Consider the following 14,810-nt stretch of genomic DNA (forward strand, 5'->3'; position numbering starts at 1 on the left):
GTGTGCCCACCCAAATCTCATCTTCAATTGTAGCTCCCACAATTCCCACGTGTTATGGGAGGGACCTGGTGGGAAGTAACTGAACCATGGGGGCTGGTCTTTCCCATGCCACTCTTGTGACAGTGAATAAGTCTCACAAGATCTGATGGTTTTATAAAGGGGAGTTTCCCTGCACAAGTTCTCTTCTCTTGTCTGCCACCATGGGAGACGTGTCTTTCACCTTCTGCCATGATTGTGAGGCCTCCCCAGCCACACGGAACTGTGAGTTCACTAAACCTCCTTCTTTTGTAAATTGCCCAGTCTCAAGTATGTCTTTATCAGTAGTATGAAAACAGACTAATAGAACCCCCCACAGAGTCAGAGGCACTGAATTAAATCACAGAGCCTGGGCCTGACAGCCCCTTCATTCTAGTCTTGTTCTTGAAACTGGACCCTTAGTAACTCCATTTTATAGAAACACTGAGGTCTAGGAAAGTTAATAAACTCATCTCTCACGGGAAAGAGGTTCTGGGGCTGAGACAACCATATTTCCTCTCATTAGGGAGTCATTATTTTTGAATATTGTTTTTCCTTTGACTTGTGTTTAGTTGGAGGGGAGTTTACAGCATTTATTTTCAAATAAGTTGCCAGTGATATTTAAGTGAAGACTTTGGTATCTGCCAGAGGCCATGGGTCTAGAAAGGTTGGGTGGGATGGCCAGGTGACACTCCATGCCCCATCTGCTCTGTGGCCTCTCTGGCCTGCAGGATGCCTATGCTGAATTCTGTATCCCAGAATATCTTAAAGGCACACACTTTTACTACAGACCAGGTTTAACCAACTGCCCACCAGGGTTTGGGGAAAGCCTCAGGCCTCTTCTGCAAAGGAGAGGCTGAAATTCACCTTTCTTCTCCCATGGCACCTATCTGCCTTCAAAAGAATGTCATTTAATTACCAACAACAACAACAACAAAACCCAAACAAAAAAGCACATTGATGACAAAGCATAAGTGAGATGAGCTGAATGGGACAATTAGTTTTCACCTTGGTCAGGTATCTATTCTCATCTTATTGCACCTTATTGTGAAATTTATATTATCATCAATAGAGTTGGGTTTTATCAGGCTTCAGTACCAATGATCTTCCATGAATGTTGAGAAGACTTTGCTATTTTGAGTTTCATTTTCCACTGACCATGATGTTTTGCACGACTGACACCACAGGCCAAGGGTTCTTATTACTTCGAAGAGCTGCTTGGCATAGCTGGGAGATTCTATCCCTTGATATCAGGAATATTTTGATGTTTGGGGGTTCTGCTAAAAATTCCTTTAGCTAAAGTCCTACAAGTGAAACCATACAGACACTCATGGTTCTTTTAGCAAAGCACTGTGGGGGTACTTATTTTTGTGACACATAATATTCTTTCAGAACAGCAACCATAGGAACCATTCATTTACCTTGAATTTACCACTTCACTAGCACTCTCTACTGTGTTATATACACTGAATAACTGTCAGAAATGCCACCCTAAGTGCTCACATTTTCTTTAAGCCTTTGGTTATTCATGATAAAATTAAGGGAAGAGAAGATAATCGCAGAGCATCATTTGTAAGTGGGAGAGGCACAAAACACTATGTTTAAATGACCATGTTTTGGATTTAGAAAGCAACAAAGAGCTTACTGTTTTCAATTCTGATCAGGTATAATTACTGCTCTGAGAGCTCCACTCAGTGGGAAAATCTCTGAAATGTGAAGTCCTTTGGCTGGTGGACGTAACAGCTTCTCTACTGCTTTAGGAGCTCAAGAGCAACATTCATTCTGATGAATCCCTGAATTTAAAATCTGAATGCATTAAACAGATAAAGCTAGCAAGCCTTTATTTTCCAAAGGGGTTCTTCTGCTGTCTCTTCTCTCTTCGCCTTTAACATACACCCTGCCCTGACGCACGAACCAACCAGGTGTTATGGAGCACTCAAGGTGAGCTGGGGCCAGCTTCACTACGAGGAGTCTGCAATCCATACTAGAGCAATCACTGCACTTTTAAAAACAGTTCCCCAGTGACTAGATCTCTATTCAGAAGCCATCAACTAATTTACCAAGGGCTTAAAGATATGCAGGGAGTGGGGGCACTCTGCAGACAGCAGGCGTTGGGTGTTCTCGTCCCAATACCCTTTCCTTCCTCTTTGCTCACCCCACATTCTGCTTCTCTCTCCATCCTGCTCTTCCAAGACTCCTTCCCATTATCAATGACGAGGCTTCCACTTGAGCACATAGCATTTTTTTATGGCAACAGCTTAAACCATGACGTCATTTTCTGTGTGTTTAACTTTTAGTTTATTATTTCACCTGTTTTGCAGTTGTGCATTTTCCCCCTTAATACATCAAAAGCACCCTGATGATTGTGAGGAGAGGGAGAAATAGCATCATAATATAGTGGAAAAACACGGGTGTTGGGTGTGGCCTGGCCTGGTATTTGTATCTTGGCTCCATCACTTTCTAATTATATTGTCTTCAGAGGACTACGCAAACTCCCCGAGCCTCAGTTTCCCCAGGTATCACATGAGGATGATATCTACAACAGCTATGGTTGTTGTGAGGGTTAAAATAATGTCTGTTAAGTGCCCAGGACATAGTAGATGGTCAATAAATAGGAGCTCTATTGTTAAAGTTCTACCTCTTTCTTTTTTGAATCCTCCCTACCTACCCACCCTGTAGGGTAGAGGCAGAGTTGCTAAAGATTGTCTACTAATATATGTGAACTGAAGGTGAAAGGCTGAAGTTCAAATACACAAAATACATAAAAAATAGACATACCCCTAACTAACAACAACAAGACATAGAGAAAGCAAATATGGCAGAATGTTAAGAAATATTAAATATGAATTATGGGGTATTTGGGTTTATGCTTTCCACTATTCTATATGAAATTGTTTTTGTGATAAAAGGTCAAATAATAAAAGCCATAAAATATATACACACTTTGAGAAGAAGGAGGTTGGTGCACTATTAATTTTTTGGTAACCTTAGAGAGTCCAAAAATGCTTGACATTCATTTTCAGGTCTTTTATGCCTAAACTATTTAATAACATGTAAAAAAATTCAAAACCGTAATCTACAATCACATGCATAAAGTTAACAAAAGAAGACAAGAATGGATATGAAAAATACTGAGTAAGTATAATAAATCTGATTAAAAGTAATATGAAAATCCATGTACCCTCAAAGGTAATGTATATAAAACTCCATGCTGCAGGGTGAGGACCATCCCGTGGATTGTTTCATGGATGAGCCACCAGGGGATGCTAAAGAGTAGCATTCCGGGGAACCACACAGCAAGAGCACCATCACACCATTCAACCTGACCCTGAGAAGCGCGAGTCCCTGGGAGTCACACTCATTACGACACCACTTGGGGGTCTGGGAGCACGGATTGAGCAGATCTGTTTGGCCTTTGGTGAGGAACATGCCTTGCTGCAGGGGCACAGCTGCCTGCAACCAGCGCAAGTGTGAGGCTGCTGTTGGCACCTAAGTGTGGCATCTTAGAATCCCCGGACGCTGGGCTCAGGCTGTGTTAGAGCTGACAGCTTTCACAGCTACTCTGCCAGGAGCTATAAAGCATGGGGTAGAGAAGGGAGATTCTTATCTGGGCTTCTAATTCTTTTTCTCTAGTGGTGAGGCTTACTTCCAACATATATTTAAATTAATGGCATCAGCACATTCAGGTAAAAATATATAGCAGTAACTGAAGAGCTATATTAGAAAATTATTTTCATTTTTATTTTAAAAAAATGTATTTTGAGATGGAGTCTCCCTCTGTCACCAAGGCTGGAGGGCAGTGGCGCAATCTTGGCTCACCTCAACCTCCGTCTCCAGGTTTCCAGCAATACTCCTGCCTCGGCCTCCCAAGTAGTTGGGATCAAAGGCACGTGCCACCACACTCGGCTAATTTTTAAAATTTTTTTTATTTTTGGTAGAGACGGGGTTTCACCATGTTGGCCAGGCTGGTGGAGCCTGGCCACTAAAAATTATTTTTTTTAATTATTTTTAAAGTACATTCCAGACCAAGCTCTTCAGGGGCTTTGACTGTGTTTTCACCTTCTCCCACTTGAGAGTAAAATTGTTGAGGCAGATCTTGACAGATATCTTTGTACTCAGAAAAGAATGTTTGATTGAATATTTGTTTAAAAAGTGCCTTTGCCAGCTGGGCATGGTGGCTCATGCCTATAATCCCAGGGCTTTAGGAGGCTGAGGCAGGAGGATCCCTTGAGACTAAGAGTTTGAGACCAGCCTAGGAAACATAGTGAAACCTATCTCTATAAAGCATCTTTGCACATTAATTCACTACATTCTCACAATGACTTCATGAAGAGCTATTATGAATTCTATTTTAAGTGGAGAAAACTGAGATTCAAAGTTAATGAGTCAGCCGGGGGGAAGAGAGCAAGGACAGGGATGTTATTCCTACGGTGACGATGACGAAGTGCACTGAGGGGCAGGAACTTGCTCAAGGTCTCCCCACTGGATCAGGGCAGAGATGGAACTGACTCTGGGTTAGCACTGTGTCCTCTCTCCACCAGAGCATGCTCTGCAGATGAATATGCTACAGTGTACAAAAGATACACGTGCATTCCTTACAGGACGGAATTCTGGCAGGGCCTTCTAACCAGTAGAGCAAAGAGATCGTGCATTTTCAGGCTGTACAGGTCACGCTTCCTCAAAGCTGATGTGCTCGACTCAGACCATATCTCACTCACAATAATAGTGCATGGGTTTCCCACAAGTGTGACATGGGATACCTTGGGTTCTCCTGACCTGGTAACTTCAGAGGGCTCCATTGTTGAAGGTTCCAAGGCTGCTTTGCCTCTATTTTCCCAGATTCTCCACCCCATGTCACACCTCCTGGTCTAATTCGGTATTACTAGCAAATTCTCAAATCCATCACCTTAAACTACATGGCATGCATGACGGCCTGCATAAAAGATGCTGATTATGTTCAATTAGGACTTTAACTTTAAAAAAAAAAAAATTTATCTTCCGTTTTTTCTTCTGGCATTTATCTGGTGAGAGAGAGAGAGCGTAGAGATCAGAAAGACAGAGAAAAAAAATACATTGTGTGGGAGGTGAAATGCCACGGTCATTTTTGAAGCTCATTTGGAGTTACTGGTTGTGATTTACTGAAAAGAAAATGAAATTCATGTCCACCATCCGTCTTGCTGAAATGTCATGCCAAGTGCAGCTGTAGTAGCAGGGAGGTCCAGTGGAGATGCCTGCAAATCACCTGCCAGCCGCTGTTGGTCTCTGGTTTGAGAGCCACGTGCGTGCCGCAAAGAAGTAAAACCCATGGTCTGCAGGCCAACAAGGAACCTCCCTGGAACATGGAAATGCTCAACTACAGGGACCCCTAATTTTGGCACAGTTACTCTCTCCCCTGCCATGATCCCAAAAGTGGGGCCTAAAAGCTCCAACTTCTAGAACATGGAACATATTATCAATATGTGTATCAATATCTATTGCTTTGTCCATCCTGACTCTTTGGATGACGTCTGAAAGGTGGAGTCCCACAGCAGGCAGCACGGCGATATAAACTATATCAACAGGATCACTGAACTTCAAGGAACAGCCCTGTTTTCCTCTTTAGGCACAACCTGACAGTCAGTGGGAAATTCGACGAAGCACCTTCCCTAACTGCAAAAATGCTCATCTTGACCATGCCCAGTCAGGCCCCTGGGCTCCTTGAAGACGTGTTTGTAACTTTCTTATAGGGTTACATAATGCACGCTTACCAGATCATGTCACGCATCATGACTAGACCAGAAAGGAAGGTATGAAATTCACACTGGCCATATTCTGCCGGGGTTAAAATTCTGGTTGGGGAGGAAGCTGAAACTATTGGTAAATGGAAATTTCAGGGTTGCCTATTCATCTTGTCATTTATTACCACAACAGATTGAAAAATGGCTCTTTCTGTTGAAAGCTTTAAACAAACAAAAATAACAACAACAAAGAAACAGCAGCTCAGGCTTCTATACTGGAGTAGAGCGGAAGGTGAAGGATGCCATAAAAGGCCAAAAAGGAAGCTGCCAGGGGACATGGAGTCACTTCACATTCTTCTGCTTTTCTTTTGAAATTGGCCGGATATTTCATTAATTCACTCTTATTTGGAGAGCATTTATACAGCACTTTTACATCCCCCCCATGTATAGATACCAGGAGGTCCATACATGAATCTTAAAAATGTGCATTTATAATGTTTATGCTTTTTCTCCCCCAAGGACACCTTGGTGACTTCAAGGTGGAGCACAAATGCAGTGGGACACTAGGCTCCCACCTCTGTCCCCCAGGGAAAGGCTGGGAAGTTTAACTGCTCCATGGTTAATAACAGATTCAGTGTACACACACAGATCCAGACATTTGCAGAGGAGAAACCAAACTCCCTACATTTTCAGAAAAATCGAGGGTACAGGGAGAATCCAAACCTCTCCACATGCCGCTCTGGGAACTGGGGCCATGGCCCTGAGTCCCAGGCCATGCACGTTCCATTGCCCACCAACAGCTGAGGTGGACGGGACTGTGGCCCTGTCTCCCTTTGATGTGATGTGAGCAGAAATGTTGGAAAGTGACCTCTCGCCTTGAAAATGCAAACAACCATATGCTCCATTTGCTGCAAAGATCTCACTGGCAAAAATGTCCCTGTATATCCTTTCCTTTCATTTTTTACATAATTTCCTCTTTCGGAATGAAGATGATTAATGATTCTTCCCAGACATATTTCTTTCACACTTAAGGATAAATGTGGCTCCCCAAAGATGATGGGATGCCTCAGGAGATTCTGCCCGAACTCCCGAAAATCCAAACTCCACTCTGATCCAAACTCAAACCCAAAACAGCAACACACACAAAGAACTGTCACCATCACCACCTTCTCCCCTAACCAAAATGCCCTTGGACCTTCACGAAATGGGGCCTCACCTTTCTAAAGAAATGCTGCGTGGCCACGGCAAGGGCATCAAAGCTGCAGATGGCCCTCCTCAGCTCCCCTTGCATGATGCCTAGCTGTCTGGTCTGCCGCTCACACCGCTCCTTCAGCCGCTGCACCAGCTGCCGCTCAGCCTCACGGGCCTGCGGGTCCGGCTTGGGCGGAAACCCATTTCGAGCTGCCGCAGTCCTCTGCTTTGGGTATCCTGTGAGAAACAAAACCAAACTCCAGTCACCTGTGAAAAAACACACAGCACACAGGCGACAACGGCTTCTTATTACACAAGGAGTTCTTCAACTGCCCACGGTTTGTCATCTTTAAGGACTGAAAAGAAAAAACAGGGACTAAAATTATTGTTCCATGAATGTGGTTCTAAGTGCAAGGTTTCCTGCTTGGAAAAAGGACAATAGACAAAATTGCCAAATTCCTTCCAGCTTCCGACACTTCTAGGCTTGCTTGGATAGAGAAGCATTTTTTTTTTTTTTCTTAAAGGAGATTGCTCTTTGAAAATGTCTAATGGGAAATCAATCAGTCAATCCAGATAGAAGTCAGACCTATAATCATCTAGCAACCTTTTAATTGGGCATCAGAGAACAACACCTCGATGCCCCTTTCTTCGCCTTAGAGGCTACTACCCTTTTCTTCAATGTCAAGTCCAAGTCACAGCCCTGGCCACCTCTGCTCTAGCAACTCCCGACTTTAAATTCCTACAGGACCAATGTCCTGTGAGGTTTCCTGCAATACATCCCTCCAATGTGACTTGACGCCACCTCCGTGGCTAAAGGTGCAGTCTGAGCCATCATCCCCTCTCGCTCTCTGATAGGAAGCCCTGCTTCCTCTCTTCCTTCACTACGCCACAGCCAGAATGACCTTTGCACACGTGAGGCAGGTCATGACCCGTGTGGACCCCTCTGTTCACTTTCTCTCGCAGTAAAAAGAAAGTCCATACACCTTACCATGGCCTGCAAAGCCTTCTGAGACTTGGCTCCGGCCAGGTGAGTGTGAGGGGCCGCAGGGCCACAGATGAAGGGGCAAGGAGCTCTGCCTGGGGTTGAGGACAGGGTTCTGGGGGTAAAGGAGTGGTGATTTTTAGGTTGAAGCTCAAAAAAAGAAAAGGCAAGGTCCCCCAAAATAGCACAGAGGAAAGCACTCCACCATGGCCCAAGACCCGTGTGTGGGCAGGCGCCTTCCTCTGGTCCCTCTGTGGGAGGCGCAGATAGACCCAGGACGCGCAGGCAGTCAGAGAACCCCTGCCATTGACAATGGGCTTACATCTCAAAGGTGCGTTCTTTCCTTCGCTCTAGTAGATCACACTCCTAGAGGACATGACACAGACACTGACCAGCACCATCATAAATTCACTCATATTTCAAATGTTTTCTTCCTCCTCTTTTTTCCTCTCCAAGATACCAGGGAGCAACATATAAAACAAATCAGAAAATGTAGCCCCTTTAGTACCTGGTGTACTGAGACAACGTAGAGTAACGGGTTTGTGAATGTGCAAGTGGCCTCATCTTTTAAGGGGAAAGTGGTTAATTGATCTAAATGCTTCTAATGGTTAATTTAAGGGTAACCATGCTAGCTGGGTGCGGTGGCTCAAGCCTGTAATCCCAGCACTTTGGGAGGCCGACACGGGCGGATCACGAGGTCAGGATATCGAGACCATCCTGGCTAACACGGTGAAACCCTGTCTCTACTAAAAAATACAAAAAAACTAGCCGGGCATGGTGGCGGGCGCCTGTAGTCCCAGCTACTCGGGAGGCTGAGGCAAGAGAATTGCATAAACCCAGGAGGCGGAGCTTGCCATAAGCTGAGATCCGGCCATTGCACTCCAGCCTGGGCAACAGAGCGAGACTCCATCTCAAAAAAAAAAAAAAAAAAAAAAAAAGGGTAACTATGCTAATTTTAAAATTAATTCCTTCTCCTCTTAAAAAGTCATCAGAGATTGCCATGTAACCTCACATACGGCACATCTTAAATTATTCTGACTTAACAGAATAGCAGAATGTGAAATCACTGCTTCACAGAGACTGTCTTTACGATAGCAGAGTACATAATATTCCAGAAAACTCACTTGTTTGTTGTAGGCAAATCAACCTGAATATGTCCTTTATCTCAACATTCTCAATGCTGAAAACAAAACAAATATGACTACCAACTAAACATCATTAAGAAAAGGTGAGAGATTTTATTGCCTGCATTAAACTCTAAGACACAGCTTAAGACCAAAGATAGATTTTTTTTTTTCCCCACAATTGCTGTTTTCCATTTTACTGCTGTGGCTGGTGATTTTACAAAACACTTCAGTGCTTTAATTAATTTGTTGAGGTACCAGGTGCCTGACACTGTTACAATAGAAGGCACTTCTTTTAGAAATCTAAAGAAAATAATAAAACAATTTCCAGCTCAGTGAATTAGAACTAATTGTAACCCATGGTACAGAGAGTCACCTCTGAGCTTGTGGATGTTAGCAGGCGCTCACACTGTCATGTATTTTTGGATGTTAGATTTATTTCTGGGTAGGATAGCTCCTAAGAACGACCACCTTTAATAATATCATCATCATGATGTTAGAAATTATACTCAATGGTAAATGCACAATATAAAAGGATTCAGTGAAATTCTACTCTTGGCACTTACTTTGATATTGGTGTCATTATTATATTGCTTTTACTCACCTATTCAAAATTCCAGTGTTCTACTGAACAACAGTGCAAAAAGCTCACCTCTTCTTCTGAGGCCAGCAAACAACCCGTCTTCTGAGCTAAGATAGAGGCTCCCCTGACAACGTCAACTTTTGGGATCAACACACCAAGCGAAAGTTTGGCGGCTCTGTGACACCAAACTACCTTGTGAAACTAATCCTGGTTCAGGACCGGTGGCACTCAATCACTGTCAGAGCACAGATCAAGGCTCCGGCACCTAAGACTTTAGGAAGGAAAAGCTGAGAAACAAAGTTGATTGTAGAGTTCTCTATTGCTTTAAGGTGAAAAGGGTCCTGCCATTCTCTAAACATATCCAGCGTGACTTTGCCTAGGACTAATAATCATTGTACTGTCACTGGCGTACTGTCACTGGCAGTCTTTTGTCTTTGCTAAAAACAGTATTCTTTCTCGTGCTGTCGATCTTTGTTACTACTTCTATAGCTGATTCCCTGACGTACTGTCACCTCCTTTCCTGTCCACCCACATGTCAGACGGTCCCCAGGATGGTGCATAAAGATCGCAGCTCAGGCTCACTGCCACCTTGGGGATGGACAGCTTATGATGAACGAAGATCACTGACACAGCCAGCTTCAGCTGTTTCAGAACAGGTGTTTGCTTCTCATTTTTCTCTCAAGAGCCCGCACATAGTGAAGCTAGAATGCACATCTGCTTAGGAAGCACCAGGTTTGTGGGATAATTAGAGGGCCAACTTCTGCAGGGTGGTGGTCACAGGCAGCTCCCAAGGCACATGGTGGGCCTGGGATGAGAAGTGGTGTTGGTGTGGTGGTGACCCACTCCTGACCTCTTCCCCATCATATTTCTCACTAGTGCCACCGCGCAGGCTTTAAAGGAGGGGCATGTCATGTTCCCCCACGACACTTTCAGATGTAGGAGTGTTTTGTTATCGCCTCCTTCCCTGCTCCTTGCAGTACTTCTATTGCTTCTGGGGTGGTCTCAGGTTCAAAGCAGAAAAGCAGGCAAGCATGCCACTGACCTCACTGTGCACGCAGCCAGAACCTACTTAGACGCTTTCCAAAGAAGTGAGACTCTGGTCTCCTACAATGTCTATCTGATTTCCACCCAGCTGAACTAGGAAATGGATATTAGTGAATAGGGGCCTTCAACACAGGGCTTACCAATGGATTCAGAATCTTTAAATGCAGGGAAAAGAGAGTAGCATTGCCAATTTTTTACTCACTGGCCCTAGTACACTACCCAACTGTTAATGAGCCTTATCTCCAATGTACTTCCTTTTCTGTGTGAAATATACAAGCAGAAATACCTAGATTAGTGTTTTGTCCTGACCTACACACAAAGCTGACTTCACATGCATGCTTCATGTCATGTGGTTTTCGGCCGCAAAACCACCTGACACCTTCTCTTCAGCACTGACTCTGTGAATGAGACTGTGCAAGGCACAGCGGGAAATGAAAAGAAGTAAAGCCCAGTCCTTGCCCTCAGGCAATCCGTTGTCCTGTAGGGACCTGGCCAGGCCTGGCTCTTGGTCTTTGGACTGCCTTGCCCAGGGCTCTTACCAATTAAGCACATTGCTGAACCACTCTACAACATCTCTAACAGATCTCCCTGGTTTGGGCGCATACTCTAAATCTAGAACACCCTCCTGCCATCTAAATGTTACCCCAATCATGATTTTTTTGCAGCCATCCTATTGGCTACATAACTCTGGTCAGGAGAAGATAGAATCCATGCTGATCTCAGTGGCAGCTGGTAACTGTGAGGCCTCCAGGGAGAAGCTGGTGACCTTCTACAGCACAAAGGTGGATGCGAACAGTTTGCGTGCAAAGGCTAGGCATTGCGTGCAAACGCTGAGCACGGGAGAGGACACGGCCTTTGAAAATGGAAAGAAAATATTAAAAATTCATCGGCAGTCATCCAGTCCCTATCCAGAGGATTGTAATGGATAAAAAAGATTGGTTTAATTTTAAAGCTGGAAAGCTTAACTGACACAATAACAAACAGTGCCGCATGGGAACCTGCATATTTATAACATCAGAGATGGCCCATGACCTTCACACCATAGACAAGAAGGCAAATAATTACAGGACAGAACTTTGATAGCTTCCCACTTGAAGACAAAGCACTTCATGGGTTTGGTCAGCATCATAACAGACAGCAGGACACCCTAGGGAGTCCATGCACTGATTTCTTTGTGGACTTGGACAGGCTTTATTTTTATTAAACCAATCTAAATTTATTTCAGAAAACGCTGCCCAGTGGCCCACTATTTTCCTACTTAGTACTGGCAATGGCTTGGCTGGGGTGAGCTGGTGGTGGGGAGAGGCTGAGCAGATGGCGTGTGGGTGGGGATTTCCTTCCAGCTGGTCCTAAGTACAGATGGGGGCAGGAATTACAAATTTGGGTAGCACCGGGCCATCCCATAACTACGCCCTGTAGGAGCAAGGTACTCCCAAGGTAGGAGCAGATTCTTTTGTGTTTTGATGTACAGAAGAACCGAAAAAACAGGAAGCTACAATCAGGGTTTCCAGATCCAACAATAAACACTTTGTTCATATAACCCACTCTCTAGACAAGATAAAACGTGGCATACAGTATTTTCAACTTTAGGAAACTTATTGTTATTTACAAGAAGTACGGGTGCTATTTATCTAGGTAAATCTGAATCCCTTTTTTCTCCAAAGGTAAAAAATAGTGGCTTAATGGTGTTATGACAATTGCCAAATTTTTATATTCAAATATAGCTACTTCTGGCCAAGATGAAGTAAGTGGGATCAGACTTACCCTCTCATTTGAAATCAGCAAAAAAAAAAAAAAAAAAAGCCCCAAATATACAAGACAATAGTTTTCAAGACATTAAACTTTAGGCAATGAAGCACAGTGATCCCTGAGAGTCAGAAAACAAACGAGGTGAACCTACAATTGCTGAAGCTCATCACCCACATGACTTTTCAAACTCTGGTGCAGGGAATCGGGGGACTCAGGTAGAGCCCGGAGGTTTCTCTGAGTTGAGAAAGTGGATCTGGGGGCTCAGGGAGGTCAGAAGTTAGAGCCTACAAGGTAGAGTACCAGAGAGGACTGAGCTCCACCGAGAGAATTCTGAAGATCTGAGGAGTGACCTCGAATTTTCATCCAGGTTCTGATCAGTGCATGCCTGCCTGTGGAGAGAGGATCTCAGGTTGGGGACAGAACTCTGCCAAGGATTAGTGGGACAATACTTAAGAGTCCACCAAAGGCCACAAATAGTTCCTGTTCCCAGCAGCCAGTTTGGAACACCTCATACTTCATGGGCATCAGGTAAAGCATTCAGACAGCTTTTGCTCAGTAGTGTAGAAAAATTGGCTGGGAAGAACTACTGATCAGTACCTGCCTAATAAGGCTGAAAAGCAAAACCCAGAATGATCAGACTCCTTCCGAGTGACATAACTTCACTCCAGAAAAAAACTTAAGAATACTATGGGGGCTAGGCATGGTGGCTCATGCCTGTAATCCCAGCACTTTGAGAGGCCAAGGCAGGACAATGGCTTGAGCTCAGGTGTTTGAGACCAGCCTGGGCAACATAGAAAGACCTCATCTCTAAAAAAACAAAACAAAACAAAACCAAAATTAGCCAGGTATGGTGGTGCACACCTATAGTCCCAGCTGCTTGGAAGGCTGTGGGGGGATGATTGCTCGAGCCTGGGAGGTCAAGGCTGAAGTGAGTTGACATCATGCACTGCACTCCAGCCTGGGTGACAGAGTGAGACCCTGTCTCAAAAACAGAACAAAACAAAACAAAACACCTTACTAACCAAGAAATCAGTAGTGGCCTTTGTAGTAGAATAGTGGGGTGTCTAGATGGTAGCAGGTAGAGTCATTTGTAAGCATGGGGACCGGGATGGGGAACATAAACAATTTTTTCTCAAAACTGGGTGTCCAGATGGGGAGAAAAATGTGTCAGAAATATGAGGGTCAGGGGATGTTTGTTATTCTGGCTTGTTTTGTTTTGGGGAAGGGAGAGATGACAGAAAAGATAGTTCCTGCCATGATTCAATTTACAGTCCAGGAGGGGAGAGGAACTCTCCTTAAATGAGACACCCAGAAAGCTTCTCCTAGGCCAGATGTCATTTGAAGGCCCAAAGGCCTGATGGAGGCACTAACCATTTCAGTTGATTTTCTTTGATATTCAGTAATCTGAATAAAGAAGCATCATCATCAAAAAGAAATGAAGATCCTGGAAAAAGAAAAACTGTCCCTCCCAGACCTCTCCACTGTGGTTATGTAGCATTTCCAAGTTGCCATTCTTTAGGACTCGAAATCCACCTGTGGTGGCAAGACCCTACACTTGCCCTCAGTGACTGCCCCTTTATGTACATACCCTGCCGCTATGAACTGACTGACTGTGTGCTCTCAAGATTTATATATGGAAGCCCTAATTCCCAATGTGATGACATCTGTAAGTGGGGCCTTTCGGAGGTGATTAGGTCCTGAGAGTGGGGCCCTCATGAATGGGATTAGTGCTCTTATAAGAAGAAATATGAGAGCAATAATCTGTCTCTCCCACGTGTAAGGCTATGGCAAAAATGTATTCATCTGCAAACAAAGAAGAGGACCCTCACCAGAAACAAATCAGTCAGCACCTTGCTCTTGGATTTCTCAGCCTCCAGAATCATGAGAAAAAAATTCTATTGTTTAAGTCATCCAATCTATGGTATTTGTTATAGCAGCCCAAGTGGACTAAAACAACTGCATAACAACCATGAACATGAAGAGATACCACTCTCAAGACTATATTATATTACACATTAAGAGGAAGATTATCTTGGGTGAGCCTGGCCTAATCAAGCAAGTCTACTAAAAGCAGAGTTATCTCCAGCTGGTCATAGAGCTGCATGTCAGAGATTTGAAGTCTGAGAAGGGTTCAACACACCATTACTGCTTTGAAGATAAAAGGGAGCACATAGCAAGGCATGTGGATGGCCCTATGAGCTGAAGGTTGTCCCTGACTGATAGCCAGCAAGGAAACAAAAACTCTAGTACTACAAGCACATGAGCTAGATTCTACCAACAACCTAAATGACTTTAAAAGCAAACATTCTCCAGAGCCTCTAGTCAAGAACTCAGCCTGGCTGACATCTTCATATCAGCCTTGTGATCATTTGAGCAGAGAATTCAAGGTAAGCCACATCTGGATG

At 44.1% G+C, this 14,810-nt stretch overlaps 1 protein-coding gene across 14 annotated transcripts in view; it reads right to left on the reverse strand.

The window, feature by feature from the left end:
* LOC105490184 (microtubule associated scaffold protein 2) overlaps positions 1-14,810 on the reverse strand; it is a 626,066-nt gene that overhangs the window by 135,093 nt on the left and 476,163 nt on the right. For all 14 annotated transcript variants that reach the window (XM_071081499.1, XM_071081501.1, XM_071081504.1 and 11 more), the window contains one exon: positions 6,949-7,160. In XM_071081499.1, the coding sequence (XP_070937600.1) occupies positions 6,949-7,160 (212 nt within the window). The remainder of the gene's footprint in view (positions 1-6,948; positions 7,161-14,810) is intronic.

This window comes from Macaca nemestrina, chromosome 16, assembly GCF_043159975.1.
Source record: "Macaca nemestrina isolate mMacNem1 chromosome 16, mMacNem.hap1, whole genome shotgun sequence".
NCBI lineage: Eukaryota > Metazoa > Chordata > Mammalia > Primates > Cercopithecidae > Macaca > Macaca nemestrina.